Below are 26,968 nucleotides of genomic sequence, written 5' to 3'. Positions count from 1 at the left end.
GGTGTGGCTTTGCTCTATTTATCCAATATGTGTCCATATGTCTGAAATATCCTGAAGCAGCAGTACTGTTTTGTACTGTCACATCGCGTGAGATTCCCGCTTTTTTAAGATAAATTTATATAACATTAATGAACATCAGTAACTCGCCAGTAACTTATTTAATGTATGTTCCTGTAGGAAAAATTTAGAAATAATTGGAAATCCGGCGACCGCAATAATCAAACCCTTGGGAACAACTGTGGTCGGAACCAAAGTTCACAGGTCTGTGTTCTCTGAACTGCTATCAAGCGATGGACGTCTTCATTCTGATTGCTTGCCGCCGAACCGCGTCATAGCTCATTACCATAAAGTTGACTTCATTTCAACTCTCCTCGACGCTCACGCCGGCGAGGACGCGCCGCGCTACTCCTCGCCGCTTATCGCCGCTGGCTCTCATTGAAATTGAATGACTTCCGGCTACTTTGACGCTCTCCCCGCTTTCGGTGTGAACGTACGGTTAGAGCTGTGTTACACACTACATGGAGGGGAATTTTCAAAAACCCATAATAGGAGCTCTTTAATAGTTCTGCACTGTTGAAGGTGAAATATCCACATGTCTTCCTCTCTTTCTCTGAGGAGCATTGTGTTCACACACTTCACTCATTTTCTCTCGTGTCTGTGCTCAAACAGGCGATCCTCGACCCATCTCTGCTCATAAAAGACTAGAGCTGTCCTGCTGCTGCATTTGTGCCAAATCATTATGTGACCTCCCTCTGTTTCACATCACATCCTTATTCAGCAGTTTACCTGATTACTGCCCTAAACTATTTCTAGAGTGGGTTGCAAGATCCAAAACTGAAGTATGTGTTTATTTAGAGGAGAAAAAAACAGTAATAATCATGAGGGACATGGTAATAATGTCTGCACTGAAATACAAGTCAAAGTACATCAAAAGTCACTACTTTCTTTTTGATTTGCGTTTCCATACTGCCCCACCTGTTTCCGATTTGGACTTGTGTGTGTGTGTGTGTGTGTATTGTGTGTGTGTGCAGAAGGAGAAGCGCAGCAGTGGGCTCCTGAAGCTGCTGTCTGGAGCCGCAGCTAAGAAGAAGTCCCGCTCTCCTCCGTCCGGCTCGCCCACACACACACATGAGTCCTGTGTGCCGGCAGTGCTGTCTGCGGATCTGCGGTCAGTGGGAGCCCAGGGCCGCGCCGGCTCCTGCCCTATCGAGAGTGACCTGCAGGGGGCCGCGGGTCTGGAGCCGCTGCACCGCAAATCTGGATCTCTGGATCTGAACTTCTCTGTTTCTCCTCCTGCGCGTCAGGCCTGCTCCTCCTCGCCGCTCGCCATCCGGCCCGAACCCAAGCCTTTATCCAGAGAGAGGTGAGCAAATACTATAAACGTATACACTCACATATATAATATGCTGTTCGTAAATCTTTCATAAACACATTTAAATGGTTTAAAGTTGAACGTTTATGGATTTTTGGTGGTTTTGATCAGAACTAATGTAAGTTAAGATGTCAACTGGACGACGGCATGATGGCTCAGTGGTGTCGCACTGTGGCCTCACAGCAAGAATTTCCCTGGTTCAAGCCTCGGCTGGGTCAGTTGGTGTTTCTGTGTGGAGTTTGCATGTTCTCCCAGTGTTGGCGTGGGTGTCGAGTCACATCCTTTACATTTCTAAAAGTCAGATTCGTTTACAACATTACAAACCCAACGGTGATTGAGGCTAGTGGGTCTAGGTATAGGGAAGGCTACATAAAACTAGCATTATGACTCTATTCACAACAATATAGACTTTTAACACCTCTTATGTTGTTACCAGTTGAAACAAAGTTTTAAGCACTTAACAAATGAGGTTAACAAGAAATCTCTGAGCCAGTCATTCATAGTGAGTCACTTAATTCATTTATAAATGAGCCGAGTCCAACCAATCTGAGTGAACAATTCAGGGACAATGAGAGAGATTTGGCGCCACCCACTGGACATTTTGGTTTGAAGTAATTTTAGAAAAAAATAATGTAATATTTTTAAATATATGGAAAAATCTGATTATTTAAATAAAGATAAATGTAAGGTTAAATATGACATCTTAGATGTGAATAGATGAGGTTTAAAAGAGACAGCATTTCAGGGTTTATAGTGGGCGTTTGGCAAACATATCATTAAAGTTTCCCTAAAGTACTACACTATATGCTATGATGTACCCTAGAATATTGTAACAAATAGCGCCTTATATAATTTAATGAAGAAATCTGCATGCAAATAGGACTTCAGAATAATAAAAAAAATCTGCCTTAAAAATTCAGTTGTCTTAAATATCAAAAGTTCAATATTTAAATTAAGAATTTCCAATTCAAAATAAGAATTTCAAATTCAAAACAATTTTTAAAGGCATATTAAAATTCAGATTTAATAAATAACAATTGTCAGTAATTTTAATTAACACAACTTATATTCAGATTTTTGGGCATATTATTAGCTCCATAATACAGCCACAACCCAGAACTGGGAAACAACCATATGCACTTATTAACACCCACACACTCATACACTACAGCCAGTTTAGTTGATCAGTTCCCCTATAGCGCATGTGTTTGGACTGTGGGGGAAACCAAGCACCCGGAGGAAACCCACACCAACACGGGGAGAACATGCAAACTCCACACAGAAACACCAACTGACCCTGCCGGGACTTGAACTAGTGACCTTCTGGCTGTGAGGCCACAGTGCAACACCACTGAGCCACCATGTCGCCCAACATATGAACATTTATATGTATTTATATATGTATTACATCATCTTTGCATCAAATCAGAGTAAACTAATTATAGTCACTTCTTTAATGGGCACCTATCATGCAGAACTCCTGGAAGCTGTTTGGATAGAGAAGTGTGTAAACAGCCATATAAGAGTGCTATAAAATCTATTGGCCATTTATTACCATATGTGCGTCCCAAATCGCATTATGCACTGTTCTACTGCACTGTAGATAGTAGAAGTAGGGCATCAGCTGCTGATTTGTGTTCATCTGTGGCGCCCTCTTGTGGACATTTGATTTAACACGGCTGTCTTTATTACTCTATTATTCTAAAGTGCTTGGATGAAGTGCTGGAACCTGCTTGAAAATGCGATTGGGTTGCTTTCATAATCATTTATCTTACTATATAGGTAATGATAATTATTACTGTTTAAATAAAAGAACATAAATGTCTTTGCCCTTGTATAGAATTAAATCCTTGCAGCATTGTCGTTTTTCACCTGCGCCCTATCAAATGAAAATAAATCTGTACGTTTGTAAGTAAGTAATTTGCAACACTTGCTAAAACATCACCTGGAAAGTGCTTGAAAGTTTCTTTAATTTGACTTTGTTTATAATCCAGTGTTTTCATCTGTCAGGTATCGTGTGGTGGTCTCCTACCCGCCGCAGAGCGAAGCAGAGATTGAACTGAAGGAAGGAGACATCGTGTTCGTGCACAAGAAGCGAGAGGACGGCTGGTATAAAGGGACGCTTCAGCGCACCGGCCGGACGGGACTGTTCCCCGGCAGCTTCGTGGAGAGTTTCTGAAGCACATCCCACAGTCAAAAACAAGCTCCTGATCCAGACCAGCTCCTCCACTGCCATCGGCCTCACAGATCAGCAGACCCGGAGCCAAGAAACCATTCCTTCAGTGCGCTGCTTCATCCTCACATCAAGAAAACACTAGAGTCAGTTATAGCACATACTGCAGTGTTATGAACCATACTAGAGTAAAGTACTGTGATTCTACAGCTGCTATGGTAAAACGGCAATGATTGTTAATTAATCTGTTGGGGTGATTATATAGTTGCTATGGTAACACAACAAGTATATGAGTTGATCTGTTGATTGATTCTTGTTGCTATGGTAACACAACAAGTATATGAGTTGATCTGTTGATTGCTTCTATAGTTGCTATGGTAACATGGCAACTGTATTAATTGATCTGTTGATTGATTGTGTAGTTGCTATGGTAACACGGCAACTAGTAATTGATTCTATAGTTGCTATGGTAACACAACAAGTATATGAACTGATCTGTTGATTGATTCTATAGTTGCTATGGTAAAACAACAACTGTAGTAATTGATCTGTTGATTGATTCTATAGTTGCTATGGTAACACAAAAAGTATATGAATTGATATGTTGAATGGTTCTATAGTTGCTATGGAAACACAACAACTGGAGTAATTGATGTGCTGGGATGATTCTAGAGTTGCTATGGTAACACAAGAACTATAGTAATTGATCTGTTGTGGTGATTCTATAGTTTCTATGGTTACTCAAAAGCTATAGTAAATGATCTGTGGTAATTCTACAGTTGCCATGGTAGCACAACAACTATAGTAATTGATCTGCTGTGGTGATACTTTAGTTATGGTAATACAAAAATTATTCAATCAACGATCAATTTTAAAGTTGCTATGGTAACACGGCTATAGTAATTTATTGTGGTGATTCTACAGTTGCTATAGTAACACAATAACTACAGTAATATAAACAAATGAGCCAATGCTGTAGTTTTCTACAGTGATAGGACATATTAAAGCACAATACACTACAGTTATTGTAGTAAAAACTAAAGTATACTACAGTATTTACTACAGTTGATCAGTTGCTGTGTGCTGGAGCAGTCAATAAAAACGAGTACTCTAATATATACAGTATAATACACTTTACTATAGTATGGTTCAAAAACACTATAGTGTCTACTATGAATTACTGCAGTATTTGTTGATGTGGGTCCTCACCTCATTCCCTTCGGTCGGTCTGAATGAAAAGCACAGCTGCGGATGTTGTCAATAGCACAGAATGAGAGCAGGTGAATGTAGTGAACATAGAAGCTCACGAAAACAGCCTCATATTTCACTGCCGAATCTGGAGGAAAACATGCAGGCTTTCTTAGGTTTGGTTCCCAAACTGCTTTCGAGCAACTCTTCATAAAGTTTGATTTGAATGGTATAATATTAATACAGCATGACAGTGTTTATACAGGTGTGCCTTTACACTCAATCAAATAAAACAAGACGTTGAGATCAGAAGTAATGAACATTAATGTAGGATTTAATGTTTACTACTGAAACACAAGGCCACAGATTTGTACGTTCAGTTGTGAAATATATCACTGTTGATCAGTGGGAACTATTTCTCAAAGTCGATTTCTATTGTAATTTTGTATTTTTAAGTATTTTAAATTATTAGCTCACATTTTAAATTGTTAATTAAATTGTCAAATGTTTTCTGACTTAAATTAATTACAATTTTGATATTAAATTTGATGATGTGTTTCATCCAGAATATTTCTGCCATGCAAAACTATTCATTTTAATTGTCAAATATGAATACAGCATGTGTATACAGTAGTGCCTTTATACTTAATCAAATTAAACATATTACATGCTCAAGAAGATCGAGCTCAAAATGAATGAGAGTTTAGGGATGATCAACTATTGAAACACAAATGTCAAATAGTGAATTATATTACTGTTGAGTTTATTTTAGCTATTTTAGCTACTTTATTTGTTTTATTTAGTTACATTTGAAATTGTCAATGGTTTTTTATTTGATTAAAGTTTTGATAATAACTTTGAAATCTTATATATACAGTGCATGTGTAAAGTATTGACAGCGCTTGACTTTTCCACATTTGTTTATGTTACAGTCTTGTTCCAAAATGGATTAAACTGATTGATTTCCTCAACATTCTACACACAATCTCCCATAATGACAATGAGAAGAAAGAGTTTTTGTTGCAGATTTATTAAATATAAATAAAATGTAAAATCAGATGTACATCAGTGTTCACAGGCTTCGCTCAATACTCTGTTGAAGCTCCTTTGTCAGTGATTACAGCCTCAAGTCTTTCTGAATATGATGCACAAACTCTGCACAGCTGTCTTTTAGGATTTCTGCCCATTCCTCTTTGCAGGATCTCTTTTGAAATTGTTGCAAATTTATTGAAGATAAAAAATCTGCAAAATCAGATGTACATCATATTCAGCGTTTGGCGTGAAGCTCTAGATTGAGCTCAGGTTCATTCTGTCTCCACTGATCATTCTGGAGATGTTTCAGCAGCTTCATTGGAGTTCACCTGTGCTCAATTCAGCTGATCTGAAAAGGCTACACCTGTCTAGATAAGGGCCCAGGGTCAACAGTGCATGTCAAAGCACAAACCAAGCATGAAGACAAAGGAATGGGAAGGCTGGGGAAGGTTACAGAAACATTTCTGCTGCTCTGAAAGTTCCAGTGAGCACAGCGGCCTCCATCATCCGTAAGTGGAAGATGTTTAATTACCAGGGGCCTCATGTATGAAGACTTGTGTTGAATTTATACTAAAACATTGCGTAAAAAAATTCAGATGTATGAAACACTGCGTACGCCAAATCTCACGCATATTCTTTGTACATCTGAATGAACGTGAAACTGAGCTCAACATGCACGAGCGTAAAACCCCTCCCTACCTCCTCCCCGTATGAATATGCTAATGACTCTACTTTGGCAAAACCCAACGAAAAAGTGATATTAAAAGCAAGCAAGAAGAGAAACTTTGAACAGAATGTGAATTGGAGGTGCTGCTTTTAGAGGTAGACCGGAGAAAAGCGGTGTTATTTGCAAGTTTGTCCTCCGGAATTAACAACAAAAGAAAAAAAATAGAGTGGGAGAGTTTAGCTGATGCGGTTAACACTGTTGAGTGTTTTAGCTGTGAGTGGCGTAGCTCGTAAAACGCATGGTACCATGTTTTGACAGGTTTGTGCATGAACTCGGTTCAAATCCAGCGTCTGATGAACTCATTCTTTTTTTCCCCCGCTACATATCAGATTTTGCCTACTATTTATCACGAGAAAGACAAGTAGGAATCATTAATAATGTGTGCATCATATTTTATTTGCACATTTATTGATTGGAAATGTTTCTGATTCACGTAAGCAAATTCATCTTCAGATAGTGTCTTTATAGCAATTTGCGTGCAGTAGATTGCTCCGATTACACTGAGAAAACAGGCGACCGCTGCAAATTGTGCTTTAATGTTCGGCTGGTCAACTGTATGGTATGGAAACCTTATATACCTGCTAGATGAACCCATCTCATACAGCTGCCATTGCAAGGCTCAGACACTTTGTAGAGTGCAGTTTAACACAACTGCCTCTAGGAGTCGCCAATGGAAATAAAACAGACACGAACAAGAAATGTGCGTACGCCAGACATGAAGTTGGCGTGGAACAACGCCCATTCTCACATTCAGTTCATCATTAGTAAATCCAAACGTGAGAGATTCTGAGCGTGAAACCTGGCGTACGCAAAGCTTTTGTGTGTACGCAGCGTTAATACATGAGGCCCCAGGACTCTTCCTAGAGCTGGCCGGCTATCAAAGCCGAGTGATCGGGGGAGAAGGGCCTCAGTCAGGGAGGTGATCAATAACCCGATGGTCACTCTGTCTGAGCTCCAGCGCTCTTCTGTGAGGAGAGAGGAGAAGCTTACAGAAGGACAACCATCTGTGCAGCAATCCACCAATCAGGCATCTGTATGGTAGAGCGGGCAGACGGAAGACACTCCCCGCCTGGAGTTCACCATCTGAAGGACTCTCAGAGCATCAGTAACTAAACTCTCTGCTCTGATGAGACTCAAACTGAACTGTTTGGAGTGAACGCCAGGCGTTACGTTTGGAGAACAGCAGGCGGCGCTCATCAGCAGGCTAACAGCATCCCTACAGTGAAGCATGGTGGTGTTGGCATCATGCTGTGGGGATGTGTTTCAGCAGCAGGAACTGGAAGACTAGTCAGGATAGAGGGAAAGATGAATGCAGCGATGTACAGAGACATCCTGAATGAAGACCTGCACAAGAGTGCTCTCCACCTCAGACTGGGGCGACGCTTCATCTTCCAGCAGGACAATGACCCAAAGCACACCACCAACATATCAATGCAGCGCCACAACAACAACTCGGTGAATGTGCTTGAGTGGCCCAGCCAGAGCCCAGACCTAAATCCTATTGAGCATCTCTGGAGAGATCTGACAATGGCTGAACACCGTCACTTCCCATCCAACCTGATAGAGCTTGAGAGGAACTGCAAAGAGGAACAGGCAGAAATCCCCAAAGACAGCTGTGCAGAGCTTGTGGCATCATATTCAAGACTTGAGGCTGTAATCACTGACAAAGGAGCATCATCACAGCAAAGGCTTTGAATACTGATGCACATCTGATCTTACAGCTTTTATTTTTAATAAATCTGCAACAACAACTCTTTCTCCACATTGTCATTATGGGGGATTGTGTGTAGAATGTTGAGGAAATCAATGAGTTTAATCCATTTTGGTATAAGGCTGTGACAGAAACACATGTGGAAAACGGAAAAAATAAAGAGCTATCAATACTCTCCAGATGCACTGTATGTATAATAATATAAATATATTGATATTTTAAATTTTGATATCTAGAAGAACAAAACACGCTACATAATTAAAAATATTCACACACACACACACACACACACACACACACACACACACACAAGACTAAACTGTTTCTAATAAAATTTGTAATAAATTATTGAATTGATTATTATATTTTATTTTTAAAATTCAATGAAAAGTTAATGGATCATCAGATGTTTCATTTGTTTGATTACGTTTTGATTACAAACATCTCATTTTACAATTGAGACGGAAACCCAAAAAGCGTTCATTTTAAAAGACTGAAATATGGGGAAAATGAATAGCGCCATAATAAGTGTGTGTGTGTGTGTGTGTGTTTGTGTTTTCAGTTTCCCTTAAGTCTTGGAGTGTGTGTGTGTGTGTGTGTGTGTGTGTGTGTGTGTGTGTGTGTGTTTTTCTTTCAGTCTTTGCATGTGTGAGTGTATCTTCCCCTCAGTCTTGGAATGTGTGTGTGTTTTCCTTCAGTCCTGCAGTGAAACGTGACGCAGGTGTGTGTTTTCCTGAGCTTCACTCACAGGTTCTTCTTGAACGTTTGTTTACAGCGACGCTCTTCAGTGAAGCACAGACTCTGTTACTGCTTTATACGGCCGCTCTCTGTCTCCCAGAGGATGCTGGGACGTGTATGCTGCTTTACTGGCCATCATTGATCTCTGTTGATCCTCACGAGTGAAACAGACACACACACACAAGCACACACACACTCAGCGTCTCTCAGGGGTTTGCTCTGTGGATGTGTTTAATGTGATCTTGAGGGTTTGAGGTTTTATAAACATCTCACTCATGATCTGAACATGAAAGACAGACCACACACACATTCGATGACACGTGAACACACTCGCATCAGGACTGCACAATAACAGCAGGAGATAACTTTCATCTGATGCTTTATATACTGTAAATTGGAATGACGCGGTGGCGCAGTGGTGTTGCACTGCGGCCTTAAAGCAAGAAGGTTGCTGGTTTGAGTCTCGGCTGGGTCAGTTGGTGTTTCTGTGTGGAGTTTGCATGTTCTCCTCGTGTTGGTGTGGGTTTCCTCCGGGTGCTCCGGGTTCCCCCACAGTCCAAACACATGCGCTATAGGGGAACTGATGAAAGGGTGAATGCAAGGTCTTGTTGTTAAATCAATTATGAGAAAATTAAGGCTCTTAAAAAGTCTTCATCGAGTTTTTACGAGGTCTTAAATTTTGTTCATGTGTTGTCCAAAGTGTTTGACTCTGAAAGAGCATCAATATATTTATTTAACTTCCTAATATTAACAGAGGCGTACTCGATCCACACGATTGGTTCAGGCCTATCTTCTCCGTCCGGGTGATGTCACGTAATTTGTGACAAATGAGCAGTGTTGCCAGATTGGGCGGTTTTGAATTTGAATGTCGCCCCCAAGCCCCAGAACATGCCCAACACACTCATTCACACACACACACACACTCATGCACTACGGCCAATTTAGTCCATCAGTTCCCCTATAGCGCATGTGTTTGGACTGTGGGGGAAACTGGAGAACCCGGAGGAAACCCACGCCAACACGGGGAGAACATGCAAACTCCACACAGAAACAACTGACCCAGCCAAGACTTGAATCAGTGACCTTCTTGCTGTGAGGTGATTATGCTACCAACTGCACCACCGTGCCGCCCTATTCACAATTAATTCTGCATAATTACATGCAACTCACCCTTAACTCACATACACTGTCCAAAATGCACACTCAGTTCCTTCAGGTTGTCCCAACATAAATCCATTAAGTTGACACATTTAAGTGGACTCAACATGACAAATTTTAGCTGTCCCAAAAACAATCTCAAGCATTGTGTTGTTTCAACTCATTTTAGTGTGTTTAAGTACATTTTCATTCATTCATTCGTTTTCCTTCAGTTTAATCCATTTATTCATCAGGGGTCGCCACAGCACAATGAACCGCCAACTATTCCAGCATTTGTTTTAAACAGCGGATGCCTTTGCAGCTGCATCCCAGTACTGGAAAACACCCATACACACTCATTCACACACATGCACACTCATACACTACAGCCTATTTAGTTCAATTCCCCTATAGAGCACTATAGCCCTATAGCTGACCACTGAGCCACCGTGCCACCCTGATTAATATTACTCACTAGTTAAATAAATAGTAACAAAGACACCCTACAATAGTGTGTACCCCAATGTTATGATCTATTGTGCAGTCCTAATGCTGATTTCAGATTAGTGTGTGTGTGTGTGTGTGTGTGTGTGTGTGTGTGTGTGTGTGTGTGTGTGTGTGTGTGTGTGTGTGTGTGTGTGTGTGTGTGTGTGTGTGTGTGTGTGTGTACTGGTGTTGAGTCTGTTTCAGGATCGGTGTGTTTCTCCGTCAGATGCTCTACATTAGAGGAGACTGTTGAGTTCAGGTCAAGCACAGACGCTCAGGAGAGATTCAGATAACAACCAGCAAAACACACACACACACACACTTGTATATGTGGTTTATGAGGACTCTCCCTATGTGTAATGCATTTTATACTGTAAAAACTGCTTATTTTATCATGTTTTTTTGTCTTGTTTCTATTCTAAATATCAAAATATTCTTAAATCAAGCTGTGTTTTCTAGACAAGCTAAAAAGATTGTCTTGTTTTCAGAAATAATGAATTAGGTTTTACATTAAAACAAGCAACATAATCTGCCAATGGGGTAAGCAGAATTATCGAGTTTTTCCCCTTTGACATTATATTGTTTTCCTTACCCCAATGTCAGATTATGTTGCTTGTTTTAATGAAAAAACTCGCTTAATTTTGACTAATTATTAATGAAAACAAGATAATAATTTGCGCTTGCCCAGAAAATACTTCCTGATTTCAGAATGTTTAGATATTTTGACTATAAATCTAAATAAGAGGTGTTTTTTGTAGTGTGTGGACCATTTTGAATGTGAAATCCCTGTTAAGTATCATTTTGAAGGCATAAACTACCATAATAGAGCACAACTATCTCATAGTCACGTCATTATACACATTTTGTGTCCTTGTAAACCACATATACAAGTTCACACACACTTAATTCAATCAGAGCAGACCACATTTAATCTGATTGACATATACTGAATCGTTTAATCCATATTCTGCATCATTTTACACATGCTTTATTATTATTATTATTATTAAAAGTGAGTGATATTGTATTTATAGACATGTTTTTCATGCATTCAAACTCATGATGTCTGTTCTTTGTGCATCATTTCCAGTGATTGCGCAGCATAAATGAGACACAGATCTCTTTTTCATGTTATTATGCTGTGCAGTAATATATCAGTGCAGATACATTAGATTAGTCAGTACTGAAGACAAAACTGATCAACTCATCTTACAAAACACTGACGATCGCAGTCCAAAAAGAGGAGTACGTCCTAATGAATGTGTTCGAAAAATGAATGTAAATTTAAACGTATTATCTTTCTGTTCATGTACAAGTGAGATGACCCAAACTGGAGTTTAGTTTAAATAGATTGTCTCTGCATGCACTGAGAAATGCAGACACATATTCATTTTCAAAAGGGGTGTGCTCATTTATGCTGTGCATTACATTTAATAAGAGTATTTTAATGTGTGTCACACTGAAGTCTGCCCTGATTGAGGAGTGTGTTTGAGGTGTGCAGATGATGGGCTGTTCACACAGGAGTTTGCACGTTACTCCTTCATGTGCACATGACTGCAGCAACTCGGCATTGAAATTGAGTTTATTTGTAAGGCTAAACTGAATTTGCTGTAAGACCAGTGTTGGGATTTTGCTAATTACATCATTAGAATTGTATTTATTTATTTATTTGATGACTTTTCTAATTACTATCTCTGAAAAGTGTTTTAATTATCAATACATTTAATTGTGTAACAATCCCTATGAATAGATTATTTATAGTTCAGTCAGAAACTTTTAATAACAACAGTATATGATGCACAGAGCAGACATCAACATCCCATAATGCAACTGCAACCCTGCCAGTCTTACACCACCCAACCCGCTCCGAGCTGGTATCGAACCTGCGACCTTCCGCATGGGAATCGAATGCTCTACCAAAGAGGCTAAAGACCATGACCTCTAGCGTTGGTCGCTAGAGCACTTTTAGAGGTCAGAGGAGTGAGGGTTACCTGTACAGCACCTACTAGCTGGCCTCTGCTACACAACTCACAACCGCAAATAAACCCAAAACATTACCAGATATGTTCATTACCAGATATTTTGACAGTTGTTTATATCTCATTAACCCAGCGCTGCATGTCTAGTGTGAACAGCCCATTGCACTGCATTATACTGTACAGAAGCTCAATGAAGCGTCTGAATCTGCTGCTGATGGTCATCAGTGGATCTGTGAGTGTTCCAGATGGAGAAAAGCATCAGTATTTAGAGTCTCGAGCTCATGATTCAACATTACCCAGCGCTGAAGTCCAGATTCTCGGACGCTCATAAGCACAGGATGGTTTGTCCACACCGGTGACTTTCTTTCTATTCCTTTGGATGGATTCCTACAGTGTTTTTATTCTCATGGTCCGTCTGTACGTCGTGCTCTTTTTAATCAAATCATTGCCGATTTGATCATGGTGCCGTCTAGTCTCAATTTCGGCACGAGTGTCATTTTGCTCAATGACAAGCACATGTTGGTCTCCATGTTGGAGATGAGATGATGGTTCCTGCTTCTGTTGTGACCAGCACATCTACCAACATAGAGAGGAATAATTCACCACCGCGTCCGCTTTCTGCCGGGATTCAGCTTATGATTACAAGAAGAGTTCAAAGGGTGATCTGAGCGTGAATCCTTTCTGATTCTGATTCTGCCACATAAACGAAAGGTTATATAAATAACTGGGTCAACTTTGTCTTAGTCAACTCTGACTTTCTCGTAATTGCAACTATTTACTTGGTTGACTTAAAAATTTAGCAAACCTGTTGTTTTAAAGTGACTAGTTGACTTTGCTTGAAGTGAATACAATCATTGCTATTAGTTGCCTTTAAAATTGATTGGTTGGCTTAGAAATCTTTTACTCGACTTTAAAATCAATTGGTTTGCTTTGAAATCTTTTACTCGACCTAAAATCAATTGTTTGGCTTTAAAATATTTTAATTGACTTTAAAAACGATTGGTTGGCTTTGAAAGCTATTACTCAAATTAAAATCAATAGGTTGGCTTTGGAATCTTTTACTCAACTTTAAAATCGATTGGTTGGCTTTGAAATAATTTACTCGACTTTAAAATCGATTTGTTGGCTTAGAAATCTTTTACTCGACTTTAAAATCGATTAGTTGGCTTAGAAATCTTTTACTCGACTTTAAAATCGATGGGTTTGCTTTGAAATCTTTTACTCGACCTAAAATCAATTGTTTGGCTTTAAAATATTTTAATTGACTTTAAAAACGATTGGTTGGCTTTGAAAGCTATTACTCAAATTAAAATCAATAGGTTGGCTTTGGAATCTTTTACTCAACTTTAAAAGCAATTAGTTTGCTTTGTAAGCTATTACTCGACTTTAAAATTGATTGGTTGGCTTTGAAATCTATTAATTGATTTTACTTTCAAAAATTGCTTTTAAAGAAAGATTAGTTGTCTTTAAAGCGATTTGCTTACTTACAAAGGTGACTAAACCCATTCTGTTTAAAGCAGTTAGTTGAATCTAGGAGCGATTAGTTGACTTTTTGAGTGATTTGTTGTCTTTAATTTAGAAAATGAATAAACCAGTTGCCTTTAAAGCGATTGCCCTTAGAACGATTAGGTGACTTTTAGTTGGCTATATGCTTTTAAAGCTATTTGTTGACTTTACTTAAAACGATGAGTTAAGCAGTTGCTTTCAAAGTGATCAATTGACTTTTAATGCAATTAGTTGACTTCTACTTTGGAAAAGTGTTGAAACCTGTCGTTTTTAAAGTGATAAGTTGACTATTTTGAAGAAGTGAGTAATCATGCTGCCTTTGAAGAAATTAGCTGGGTTTAAAAGTGATTAGTTGACTCAACTCAATTTGAGAATCAATCATTTTTTAAGCTATTGGTTTTGCTCAAAAAAGTTGAGTAAATCTATTCTTTTAGTGATTACTTGGCTTTTAATGAGATTAGTTGAATTTACTTTGTAAACGTGTTTAAATCTGTTGCTTTTAAGTGATTAATTGTCTTTTAACGTGATTTGTTGTCTACTTAAAAGTGAGCAATGTTGCTTTTAAAGCTATTAGTTGACTTTAAAAGATGAGCAGACCTGTTGCTTTTAAGGTGCTTAATTGTCTTTTAATGCAATTAGTTGACTTTGCTTGGTTGGCTTTGAAAACAGTTGCTCGGCTTCAAACAGCAGATGGGTGACTCAAACAGTGTGCAAACCCTTTGGTTTTCAACGATTAGTTGACTTTTACTGTGATTAAGTCACTTAAAAAGTGATTGGTTTGTTTTGTCAACATTTAGCTTTAAAAGCAATTGATTGACCTTTAAAAAGGTGCTTTTAAAGTGATTTGTTTGACAAAAGGTGGTAAATGCATTGATTTTAAAGTGATATGTTGTCTTTAATTGAAGAAATTAATAAACCAGTTGCTTTTAATGCGATTAATTGACTAAAATATTTGGCTGGCTTTTGAAGTGATTATTTGACTTTACTTTGAAGAAGTGATTAATAAAGCTATTAGTAGTTTAAAGTGATTAGTTGACTCACCTTAGAGTAAACCCATTGCTGTTAATGCAATTAGTTGACTTTACTTTGTGAAAGTGATTAAACCTGTTGATCTTCTGGAGATTGGATTTGTTGGCTTTAATTGCAGAACTGGTGGAACCGCTTGCTTTAAAATGATTAGTTAGCTAAAGCCATTGAGTTTTCTCACTTTTTAGAGCAATTAGTTGATTTTAACTAGTGATTATTTGACTACTTTGAAGAGATTAGTAATCTTGTTGCCTTTAAAAATATTAGTTGGGTTTAAAAGTGATTGTTTTAAAGCGATTAGTTGATTTTACTTGAAAAGTTGAGTAAACCATTTGCTTTTAAAATGATTAACTGACTTTTAATGCGATTAGTTGACTGGAAAAGTGAGTTTAATTAGTTGACTGAGGCGAGTAAACCCATTGCCTTAAAGTGAAGTAAATGAACAACGTGCATTAACTTAACAGTTCCATGTTACAGCGGGTTTATTCGTCTTTTTAAGTAACTAATCATTTCTTAGGTTGTGGCAGAATCAGACATCCATGAGATCCTCTTCATATAAATGATCTGCTGAATCTGGATGCGAGTGTGTGTGTGTGTGTTTCAGCATGAACTCTGGTCTGATGGTGCGCTGGATTACGGACTGACAGAAGAAGCTCTGAGGACATTTATACGCTACTGGTGCTAGAGTGGAGAAACTGGGGAATATTTCCTCACACACTCGCTCTCTGGTGTTTGACATGGGTTTCAATTACACATTGTCTTATACTGATGATGATGATGATGATGTGCTTTGTTTTGTTCGTTTGTCAAGTACATTTTAGCAATAAATGCCTTTGATTTAAATCATGCATAGTGGATTCATTATTAGTGATTCTCGTGCATGTATAATGAGTGCAGCTGAATAATTATTTATAATAGTCACCGGTGGCGCGGTAGGTCACCTCACAGCAAGAAGGTCGCTGGTTCGAGCCTCTGCTGGGTCAGTTGGCGTTTCTGTGTGGAGTTTGCAAGTTCTCCCTGCGTTCGCGTGGGATTCCTCCGGGTGTCTAAAGACATGCGGTAGAGGTGAATTGGGTAAGCTTAAACTGTCCATAGTATGTGTGTGAGAATGAGAGCGTATGGGTGTTTCCCAGTGATGGGTTGCAGCTGGAAAGGCATCCGCTGCATAAAAACATGTGCTGGAATAGTTGGCGGTTCATTCTGCTGTGGCGACGCCAGATTAATAAAGCTGAAAAAGATTAATAAGCTGAAAAGAATGTAAATTAATTACAGAATACAGTCACTGTGGAATAGTTCACTCATCATTGTACTGTAACTAATTGGATTAATCAGAGTTGGGATATTGCTGATTGGACGAGTGCCGTTTCTGATTCTCAAGAGTCTCAAAGCAGCTGAATTCATTACAAACACTGATGTTTGCTTTCATTGATTCTTGTGAGAAATCTTCATGTTCTATTTATACTATACAATCATGAAGTGCTAAACTTCTGTTTCTAACTAGTCTAGTCATAACTAGTCTAGTCCTGATGATAATTACCTAAATGTATTTAATTTAAATTGAATTAAAGCCTTTAATTGACTGTATTTGTGCATCATATCACTGCTGTTTTTTTTTTTATTTAAGTTAATCATTTTCTTCTAATGTGACCAGCGTTAATCTGCATGGGTGTATTTGGTGGAGTCAGTTATAAATATTTATTTAACACCAAACACACATAATTCTCCCACTGTAAATATATCAGAACTTATTTTGATTGGTAATGTGCATTCTGAAGAGCTTCATTTGCACAACTCTAAAGGTAATTCTCTTAATATTTAGTTATTTTTGAACCCAGATTTTCTGATAGTTGTATTCATTTTCCTTTGGCTTAGTTCCTTATTTGTCCAGCCTGATCTCACGAGAAAACGTAAGTATTTTTCGTTTTGCCAGTTTAGTGGCAAAGTTCAGTTCAGTCATACGAAATGGTACGATTTTTAAAAGGAGGCGTGGCACCTAACCCCACCCCTAACCCCAACCGTCATTGGGGGATGAGCAAATCGTACTAAATTGTACGAATTAGATCGTACGAATTCATACGAATTAGCCACTAAATGAAAAAGTTACGAATTGCAGTGAGATTGTGTTGATTTGTCAGGGGTCGCCAGAGCGGAATGAACCGCCAACTATTCTAGCATGTGTTTTACACAGCGGATGCCCTTCCAGCTGCAACCCAGAACTGGGAAACCCATGGAAGCCCATACACACTCATTCACACACACACACACACTCATAAACAGGCCAATAAACAATATTATACTGAATCGAATTAATAATAATAACAATAAGCTCTGGACTTGTTTACTCCACATTGATCTAAGAGTCCATCACACGGCAGAAATGTGCAACAATGGAAATCTAGAAGTGCGTTGATGTTAAGAGATGTGCCGAATTTTCAGCCACTGAAAATTTATTGGCTGAAAATGTGTTATGGCATTTATTGGACCCTGCAATTTTTGTGGCATCAGTCAGTGTTGGGATGCTTTTAAGTCTGGAAGCATTAACAACTCAAATCAAAATATATATCGTTATCATTCAGTGAGGAGTTTTTGCTGGATTGCACAGCTCTACACTATAGCCAGTTTAGTTGATCAGTTCCCCTATAGCGCATGTGTTTAGACTGTGGGGGAAACCGGAGCACCCGGAGGAAACCCATGCCAACACAGGGAGAACATGCAAACTCCACACAGAAACGCCAACTGAGACTCCAACCCAGCTGAGACTCCAACCTTGTGTTAACTAGAGCCACGGTGCCGCATGAAATGTAAAATATTAGTATGTTAATAAAAGGCACTGATGTTTTGATGAGTGGCTCCACATGTAATCTCCGCAGACGTGCACATTATTAAACACTGTGGTTGATTTGATGATGTCTTCAGTAAGGGCGCTGCGCTCTCAGCTAGTTACAGCATTGATTCAGGTTTTCCCTCAAATCAATGTAAATGTGAGTCGGTCAGCTTCTCTCTGATCCACACTTCTGATCAATAATCTGCTTTAGTGCATTGATGCTCCAGTGAGGAACCTTTCAAATCCATCAACTCTTTACAGAGAAGCGTCTTCTCATTACTGAAATGCACCAACAAAATCAAATCTGCTTCATTCACGTTCGGAGTCCACTAGAGTCTTTCAGAGATGCTCTGTGAGTTCATCAACTCCTTCAGAAACTGTACCTGGATGATAGAGGCTTTCAATCGTGCTTCCGACTGAGCCGAGCCCAGTTTGAGCAACTGTTAACCGGTGTCGGCAGGAGAATTTTCCCTCAAGACACCAACAATAGGCGCTACATCATAATCACGTCCATACAAGAGCAAGCTCTTGATTGGTTAACGCACCACTAATGTCCGCCGAAGTTCAGATTTTCCAACTCGAGTGAGTCACGTCAAATTAATTCGCGTGAATCATTAGTGCAGCAGGATGTCTATTTGTGACTTTGCATTTACGTAATTTACAAATCATTTGCACGTGACGCTTCATCTGCATCTGGTGTCAATGCAGCATTAGGGGCCGATCACACCGAACGCGCTATTATGTTCCAAAAACGCGAGGCTCACCACCCTGCCTTATTGTTGACAAGAAAAAAATAAGTGCCGTGCACCTTTTTATTTTACCTTTTGCTAGACAACAACTGAATCAGCTGCCTACTGTACGCGAGTGTTGCTGTTGATATTGTTATATTTTTATTATTAGAGTAATAATATCGTGATATTCAAAATTTGTGATGTCATACAGCTCTGTATTACTCAAAACAGCAGCCGCTAGTCTCTCCTCAATCTTCAAAAATCTCCATAGTCTTCATGACAACGCAAACACTGCCGTCACCTCAACAGAAACCCCGCCTCTGCTTTCATTTGATTGGAGAACAGACGCGACTGACGTAATGCGATTTTTCCGCTCAGAGTTGACTTTTTTCATCTGTGAGTGCAGAACGCGCAACTGTGAAATCTCACTGGCCCAAAGTTCTGCTCCTCTTTAATATGTGTTATTAATAATAGATAAGGAGAAGCTGATTGGATACTGACAGTATTTCAGAAGAGCGCACAGTAACAGAGTTACTAAGAAATTGACAGTATCAGAGTTGAGGATAACAGAGTTGTTTATAACAAGAGTGAATGTTAACAAGAGTAGGCGGTAACGAGTCAACGGTAACAAAAGTCGACAATAATAGTCAACAATAACAGAGTTGACAGTAACAAGAGTCGATGGTAACAAAAGTCAACGGTAACAGAGTCGACCATAACAAAGTCGACAATAACAGTCGACGATAACAAGAGTCGATGATAACAGTCGACGGTAACAAGAGCTTATGGTAACAGAGTCAACGATAACAAGAGTCGAGGTTAACAAAAGTCAACGGTAACAGAGTCGATGATAACAGTCAACAATAACAGAGTTGACAGTAACAAGAGTCGACGATAACAGGGTCGACGGAAACAAGAGTCAATAGTAAACAGAGTTGAGTGTAACAGAGTTGACGGTAACAAGAGTCGATGGTAACGAGAGTAGACGATAACAGATTCAACAATAACAGAGTTGACAGTAATTAAAGTCGACAGTAACGTGTCGACGATAACAGAGTCAATGATAGCAAGAGTTGACGGTAACAAGAGTCGACAATAACAAGAGTCGCGGACAACAGAGTTTACGGAAACACAAAGTTGAGAATAACAAAGTTGGCGATAACAGTCGATGCTAACAGAATCGACGGTAGCAGAGTCGACGATAACAGACGATAGGAACAAGAGTCGACTGTAACAGAGACCCACCCCTGCACACACACACTTTTAAAATATCCGCCACGCCCCTGGTGTGTAGTAAAAAGAGCAGCACTGATGAGCACACGAGCTGTTTTCCACTCTTTCTCTCCTATACGTCTCACAGCTCCTGTCCGAGTGGAATCTGCGCTTGTAATTGGAAATTTTAAATCTTTCACAGCGGATGAAAGTAACAAACCAATTTCCCTGCAGAAGCGTGGCTGTCCAGACCCTGCTATCTAAATGCAAATGCAGATGATTATTTCCAAGAGCTCCGACAGCAAATGAGGTTATTCTGTTCTCTCCAGGCCACAACTCGAAGGGAATCAGCTTTCTTCTCTGCACACGGAAGTGGGAATAATTCTGTGACGGTTCAACAGCATCTCATCCCTGTGAGTTCATCATGTGTTAACCTCTGAGAGAAGACACGAGTCAAAATGACATTTCTGTATTTCAGATGGAGCAGCTCACTGTGAAATCTCACTGGCCCAAAGTTCTGCTTCTCTTTAATACGTGTTAATAATAATAAATAAGGAGAAGCTGATTGGATACAGACAGTATTTCAGAAGAGCGCACAGTAACAGAGTTGGAAGTAAAAAATTGGTAACATAAGTTGACGATAACAGAGTCAATAATAACAGAGTTGGCAATAACAAGAGTCGACTGTATCAAGAGACGACCATAACAACAGTCACCAGTAACAAGAGTTGACGATAACAGAATTGACAGTAACAAGAGTCAACGGTAACAAGAGTCAACAGTAACAAGAGTCGACAATAACAAAAGTCAACGATAACAGTCGAGGATAACAGAGTCGATGATAACAGTCGACGGTAACAAGAGTCGAGGAAGAGTCGACAATAACAAGAGTCAACGATAACATTTCACGGTAACAAGAGTCGAGGATAACAGAGTCGACGATAATAGTCGATGGTAACAAGAGTTGACGGTAACAAGAGTCAACGATAACAGAGTCGACAGTAACAAGAGTCGAGTATAACAAGAGTTGACAGCAACAACAGTTGACATTAACAGCCAAAGATAAGAGAGTTGTCAGTATCAAGAGTCGACGATAACAAAGTCGACAGAAACAAGAGTCAATGGTAAACAGAGTCGACAGTAACAAGAGTCGAGGGTAACAGAGTCGACGGTAACAAGAGTTGACGGTAACAAGAGTCAACGATAACAGAGTCGACAGTAACAAGAGTCGAGGATAACAAAAGTCAATAGTAACAAGAGTTGACAGTAACAAGAGTTGACATTAACAGTCAACGATAAGAGAGTTGTCGGTATCAAGAGTCGACGATAACAGTGTCGACAGAAACAAGAGTCAACGGTAACAGAGTCGTGGATAAAAGTCAACATTAACAGAGTTGACAGTAACAAGAGTCGAAGATAACAAAGTCGATGGTAAAAAGAGTCGATGTAACAAGAGTCGGGGGTAACAGAGTTGATGATAAAAGAGTCAACGATAAAAGAGTCGCAGTAACAAGAGTCGACGATAACAGAGTCAACAATAACAGAGGTGACAGTAACAAGTATCGATGGTAACAGAGTCGACGGAAACAAGAGTCAATGGTAAACAGAGTAGAGAATAACAGAGTCAAGATTCGACAGTAACAAAGTCGATGTTAACAGGGTTGATTGTAACATAGTCTACAGTAAGAAGGTTGATAGTAACAGATTTAACGGTAATAGTTGACAATAAAACAGAGTTGATGGTAACAGAGACCACAGTAAGAAGGTTGAAAGTAACAGTTAACGATAATTGTTGATGGTAACAGAGTTGACTGTGACAGTAACAGTGTCCAGTGGCTCGCCGCATACACATTTGAGATGCAGAGCGTAGTTTAACATGACGATGGGGATAGAGTCTGATGAAGAATGGTTCCAGAAAGCAGGTGAGACAAAACAAAAGGCAAAAAATAAAACAAACAACACCTGAAAATGTGGTAAAAGAAATTAGGTGAGTTTTTTTTCTTTTTTTGGATTGCTTTTGAAAACACTATCGGTTGGGTTTAGGGAAGGAGGTGGGTATTCGGTCGGTTAATCAGTCAGTCAGTCAGTCGACAGCGGCTCTCATTGATTTACGTGAGAACAGCAGGCGCGATTGGCACTCGCAAAAGGAAATTTGAAATCTGAAAAAGCGTACACAGCGCCCTCTGGTGGATTCACAAAAACTGCAAAAAATATATAGCTACTGGAACGTATTTGGCGCTCTCCAGAAAGGTATATAAGGGTACATAATCAGAATTAGCCTGTGTTGTTTAAATAACGTAAAAAAGGTAAACGCAAAAAAAAAAAAGATGAAACTTAGACGTAATTATTTGATGAGGGCTGAAGTTGAATGTATAATTTAGGAGGTGCAGACAGTCAACAATATGAATAGTGTAGTCTTTAAATTAATTTTATTTATTTATATATTTTCAATACAAAATGTCCATAAAAACACATACAAACATCATTTTTAGAGTTAAATTGATATACTTTGTGTTAGGTTTCTCTTGGAAACAGTAAATGTACCCGCAGCTCTAGAATCAGCCATTAGTCAGTACTGTTCTCTGATTGATTCTGAACCACACAGAAGGTCAAATCTGCAGAAAAATACAAGTTTATTTGTTTAAAACGTCCCCCAGAATAACACTGTTTAAATACACGTAACATGATATGAGTATAAAATGTGGAAAATAAATGCAAACAAGTAAACATCTGTGGTAAATTACTATAGTTTATGTCTGATTAATGTTTTTAGCCCTCGTCGACCGTATAAAAACACAAGTCCAGCAGAATAATTCATCATACACTGACCAGTACAACTAGTGGATTAACATTTCCTCAAACATTAATAATAAACAGAGCATCTTCTGTGATAAATCAGCTGCATTGTGCTCATGATGCATTATTTTCATCTGTCAGGCACCATCGTGAAGAAGTGAAGACGTGTGCTGTTCTTCAGAGCGTAGTGTTCAGTACCGCCATCTGCTGGTGAGTGTGTGTGTGTGTGACAGAGAGAGAGAGAGAGAGAGAGAGAGAGAGAGTGTGTTTGCATGTGTGTGTGTAAACATGCCGGCTCTTGTCTCCTCTCGTCTTCACATGAACCCAGAGCTGTAGAATCAGAAACATAAACACACATTGCAGACATTCCTCAGATATTTCCCTGTTTTTAATGAGCAGGAATTCTCTGAATGCTTTCAGCACAGCAGCATCACGCTGTAAAGAGCAGCTGGTATGGTGTGTTGAAATGGTTTAAGTCAGAAAACACTGTCGACAACTTGAGACAACTGACCTATATTCAAGTTAGGGCAGCACAATATATGGTTTAAGCATCAATATCGCAATGTGTGCATCCACAATATGCAACATGTCACAGGACATGCAATGTTGGGATTATAGTTTAACAGAGTTTAATCATAATGGAGTCAAAGTTTATCATCTGCATGCATTTTTAAAGAGATCGTTCACCCAAATATTACCATTTTCATTACACCCTTCACATGTTTCAAACATTCTTTATTTAAATGAACACAAACGAATATAATTGAATAACTCCTGTAGTATTGAAACAAGTGAAGAGTGAGTAAATAGTGAGAACATTTTAATCTTTAAGTAAACTGTCCCTTTAAGGCCTGTGACTGAACATTTCAGTAAAATAAATAGTATATAATACATAGTTTAAAACATCCGACCACAACACATTTATTGTAGCTTTAATAACGATTAAATAATATGCAGGGTAGGGTTGGGCGATGTCGACCAATTTGGCGTCGTACAACGTCTAATATGAAACATCACGATGGAAGATGGCATTGTCGTCATAGGCGGTGGTGAATTAATTATAAATAATTAATTAATTCATAACAAATTAATTATTTATAGTCTACCATTTTTAACTACCTGACCCGCATGCTCTTTGTTATACCCCTAAACAAATCATAAATGAATAAAGATAAGTTATACACATAATTACTACCTGTCAATCACTTTTTCCGCAGGAAATAGGCGTGAATAGGCAAAGTGATCTGTGTCGTTATAATGGCGTCGACAAACTTGGTTGGTAAAAAAGGTGCACAACCAACAGAAACTACCCAACAGTATCCGAGGACTGAAGCAGTCTACTGACCCTCTGACTGCCTGGACCCGCTGGCTCGAGCACATGACTGTGTGTGTGTGTCTGTGTCTGTGTGTGTGTGGTCACGTGATGTGCGTTTTCAGCAGTAGTGTGGAAGGAGGGCTGCTTAGAAATACTAAACGCCAGAGTGGATGTGGATCGTTTTCGTTCTAAAATGCCATTTAAAAACTAAAACCTATTAGTGTAAACAGGGCCAGAGTGTGTATTTTTCACGACAGGTTTGCAAAGAGGGCGGGGCGGAGGATTGCGATGCTGGCTCAGCATCGTGGTGTCTGTCGGCCATCGGCAATGAACGATGGCATTGTCTATCGGCCCAACCCTAATACAGGGTGGGCCATTTATATGGATACACCCTAATAAAATGGAAATGGTTGGTGATATTAACGTCCTGTTTGTGGCACATTAGTATATGTGAGGAGGCAAACTTTTCAAGATGGGAGGCCATTTTGAAGTCGGCCATCTTGGATCCAATTTTTGTTTTTTTCTATAGGAAGAGGGTCATGTGACACATCAAACTTACTGGGAATTTCACAAGAAAAACAATGATGTGCTTGGTTTTAACGTAACTTTATTCTTTCATGAGTTATTTACAAGCCCCCTCACATATACTAATGTGCCACAAACAGGACATTAATATCTTGAAGCGTATTCATTTAAATGGCCCACCCAGTACAATGAAGACACACAGCTGTGCATGAAAATAAATGTTTACAGTGTCAGTATAACTACTGTAGCCTATATAATGTTGATTTTGCCAGTGAATTAAATGGTCTAATAATGTTGTCAATGACAGCATATATATAATGCAAGCATATATCTCAAATAGGGGTGTCAAAATTAATTGTTTCTTTGGTGCACCGCAATGCAGACGCGGACAATTCGGTATCGGTTCAGTAATAATTATAACCAGTTATTATGTACTGAAGTCATTTATCTCATTTGCGCTCTGTCGCGAAGGAGGCGAGCACGATTACTTAGAACACTCAGACGACTTAAAAGTCATAAACTGTGCACAATTTGACTGCGTGTGTGTTTGCTGGATCAGTCTTTCACTGACACACAGCAGAAGCCCCTATTTCACTGTGATTGAGAGAATGACTACGCCATTTCTCTCTCTCTCACACACACACACACACACACGCACTCTGCCCCATTTGACCTGCTGGTGTGACTTCTTCTCCTCTCGGCTGTTTTACAGCGATACTTCTGGATACAGACACGAGCGCGTGCCTGCAGAGTTTTTTCCACCGTGTCTATCATGCAACAGCTGTATCCCCGCACCTGCCGCTTATCAGTGTCGCTTATTTGTGAAGAGCGCAGCGCGCAAGAGCCAATCGCAACCGTTTTTGTTGAGGGTGTGACCAATCAAAGAGGTGTAAGAGAACTAGACAAGGATCAGAAAGCGAGCGGGATATTGTTTATACTAATCACTATAAATGCTCGTGTTGATTAAAGGTAGAGTTTATATATCTGACTGTTTGTATTAAATGACAAAATTGTATTACAAATAGTATATGAATATTAATATAGTTATACATTTTAATACAAGAACTGCTGCTGTGAAGAAAATATAACACTGTGTATGAAAAGCACCGTCAATGCACCGTGATATCGAATTGAACCGAATCGATGGCATGATAATCGTAACTGAACCGAACCGTGAGACTAGTGTAGGGTTACGGCTCTAATCTCAAACTAAATTCGATATCAGAATTATTATAAGTAATCAGTAGACCTACACATAATATTATTATTGTTGTTTCACCATATGTTTGAGAGAAAACAGTAATAATTGCCGACTCATATGAACCTTTATTTTACATCTACACAATCCTGAGAAAATCCCGATCTTTATTTTAAGCAAAAAATAAATAAATAAATAAATAAAAAATTCGCAATTCTCATATTAGCCAGAATCGTGCAGCTCTAAATTACAGTCGGATTTTGCCAAATGTGTTGACCTTTACCTAATACTGTACTGATTTGTGGCATAAACACACATTTGACAGATAGAGTGTGTTGTTGGCCTGCAGACTGAGGTTGTGAGTTATGTTGTGTTAGTGAAGAGTGAAGTGTGACTGACTTCTTGCGGTCTTTGTCCTTCTTGTTGTTGGTGCTGGTGTTGAAGGACTGCGCCTGCAGGAGCTCGGTCGCTGCTTTGCGTTTGCTGAACACACTCATCTCCTCCTCCAGACTCCTGCGCTTCTCCTCCAGCTTACTCTTCTCATCCGCATGCAGACGCTTCAGCTGCTCGAACTTACCCTGCAGCTGCACACACGCACATACACACACACACACGATATGACGATGAGGCTGAGTCTGTGAGTATGTGTGTGAAAGAGAGAGAGTGTGCGTGTGTGTGTGAGAGTTTGTAACAGGCGCATTTGAGTGTGTGTCTGTGAGAAAGAGTCTGCCTGTTTGTGTGAGAGAGATTGTGTATATGTGTGCACGCATTTGAGTGTGTGTGTGTGTGTGTGAGTGACAATGAGAGTGTATGCGTTTGAGAGATTGTTTGTGTGTCTATGAGAAGAGGGTGTGTGTCTGTGGGAGAGAGAATGTGTTTGTGTGTGAGAGTGAGTGAGCATGAGCGTGTGTGAGAGAGAAAGTGAGTCTCACTGTGTGTGTGTGTGTGTGTGTACGGTGTGTATGTGTGTGTGTGTGAAAGAAAGGGACAGAGTGTGTGTGTTTGTGTGAGAGACATTGTGTGTGTGTTTGTGTGTGTGTGTGTGTGTGTGTGTGTGTGTGTGTGTTGTACCTCTCTCTCTGCATCTTTCAGCTCGGCCTCTTTCTCCTTCACTCTCTGCACAAACGTCTGCCTCATCTCTTCTTCTCGTCTCTGCAGTTCACCCAGAAACTCCTGCCGCTTCGCCTCGTACGTCTGCTGGAGACTGACACACACACACACACACTTCTGCAGTTAACCTTTAATCCACACTTTAATACAACACTTCAACAACACAGAATATTCTCATCTCT

The 26,968-nt window shown here is 39.4% G+C and overlaps 1 protein-coding gene and 2 long non-coding RNA genes across 3 annotated transcripts in view; 2 read left to right on the top strand and 1 right to left on the bottom strand.

Moving 5' to 3' along the window:
* LOC141376245 (uncharacterized) overlaps positions 1–6,176 on the top strand; it is a 124,254-nt gene extending 118,078 nt beyond the window's left edge. Inside the window, exons 9-10 of the long non-coding RNA XR_012385726.1 lie at positions 1,032–1,363; positions 3,383–6,176. This is a non-coding gene — a long non-coding RNA (uncharacterized lncRNA). The remainder of the gene's footprint in view (positions 1–1,031; positions 1,364–3,382) is intronic.
* Positions 6,177–10,727: 4,551 nt separating this feature from the next.
* On the top strand, positions 10,728–15,918 carry LOC141376246 (uncharacterized). Its single transcript, XR_012385727.1, has 2 exons — positions 10,728–13,584; positions 13,863–15,918. It is a non-coding gene; the product is annotated as an uncharacterized lncRNA (long non-coding RNA).
* Positions 15,919–22,256: 6,338 nt separating this feature from the next.
* The window catches only part of septin10 (septin 10), a 17,897-nt gene continuing 13,185 nt past the window's right edge, over positions 22,257–26,968 (bottom strand). The window contains 3 exon segments of the mRNA NM_001017557.1: positions 22,257–22,968; positions 26,076–26,260; positions 26,748–26,880. Coding sequence (NP_001017557.1) covers positions 22,953–22,968; positions 26,076–26,260; positions 26,748–26,880 — 334 coding nt within the window. The 3' untranslated portion in view covers positions 22,257–22,952.

Source organism: Danio rerio, chromosome 9 (genome assembly GCF_049306965.1).
Source record: "Danio rerio strain Tuebingen ecotype United States chromosome 9, GRCz12tu, whole genome shotgun sequence".
NCBI lineage: Eukaryota > Metazoa > Chordata > Actinopteri > Cypriniformes > Danionidae > Danio > Danio rerio.
This window is presented reverse-complemented; position numbering and strand designations above follow the sequence as displayed.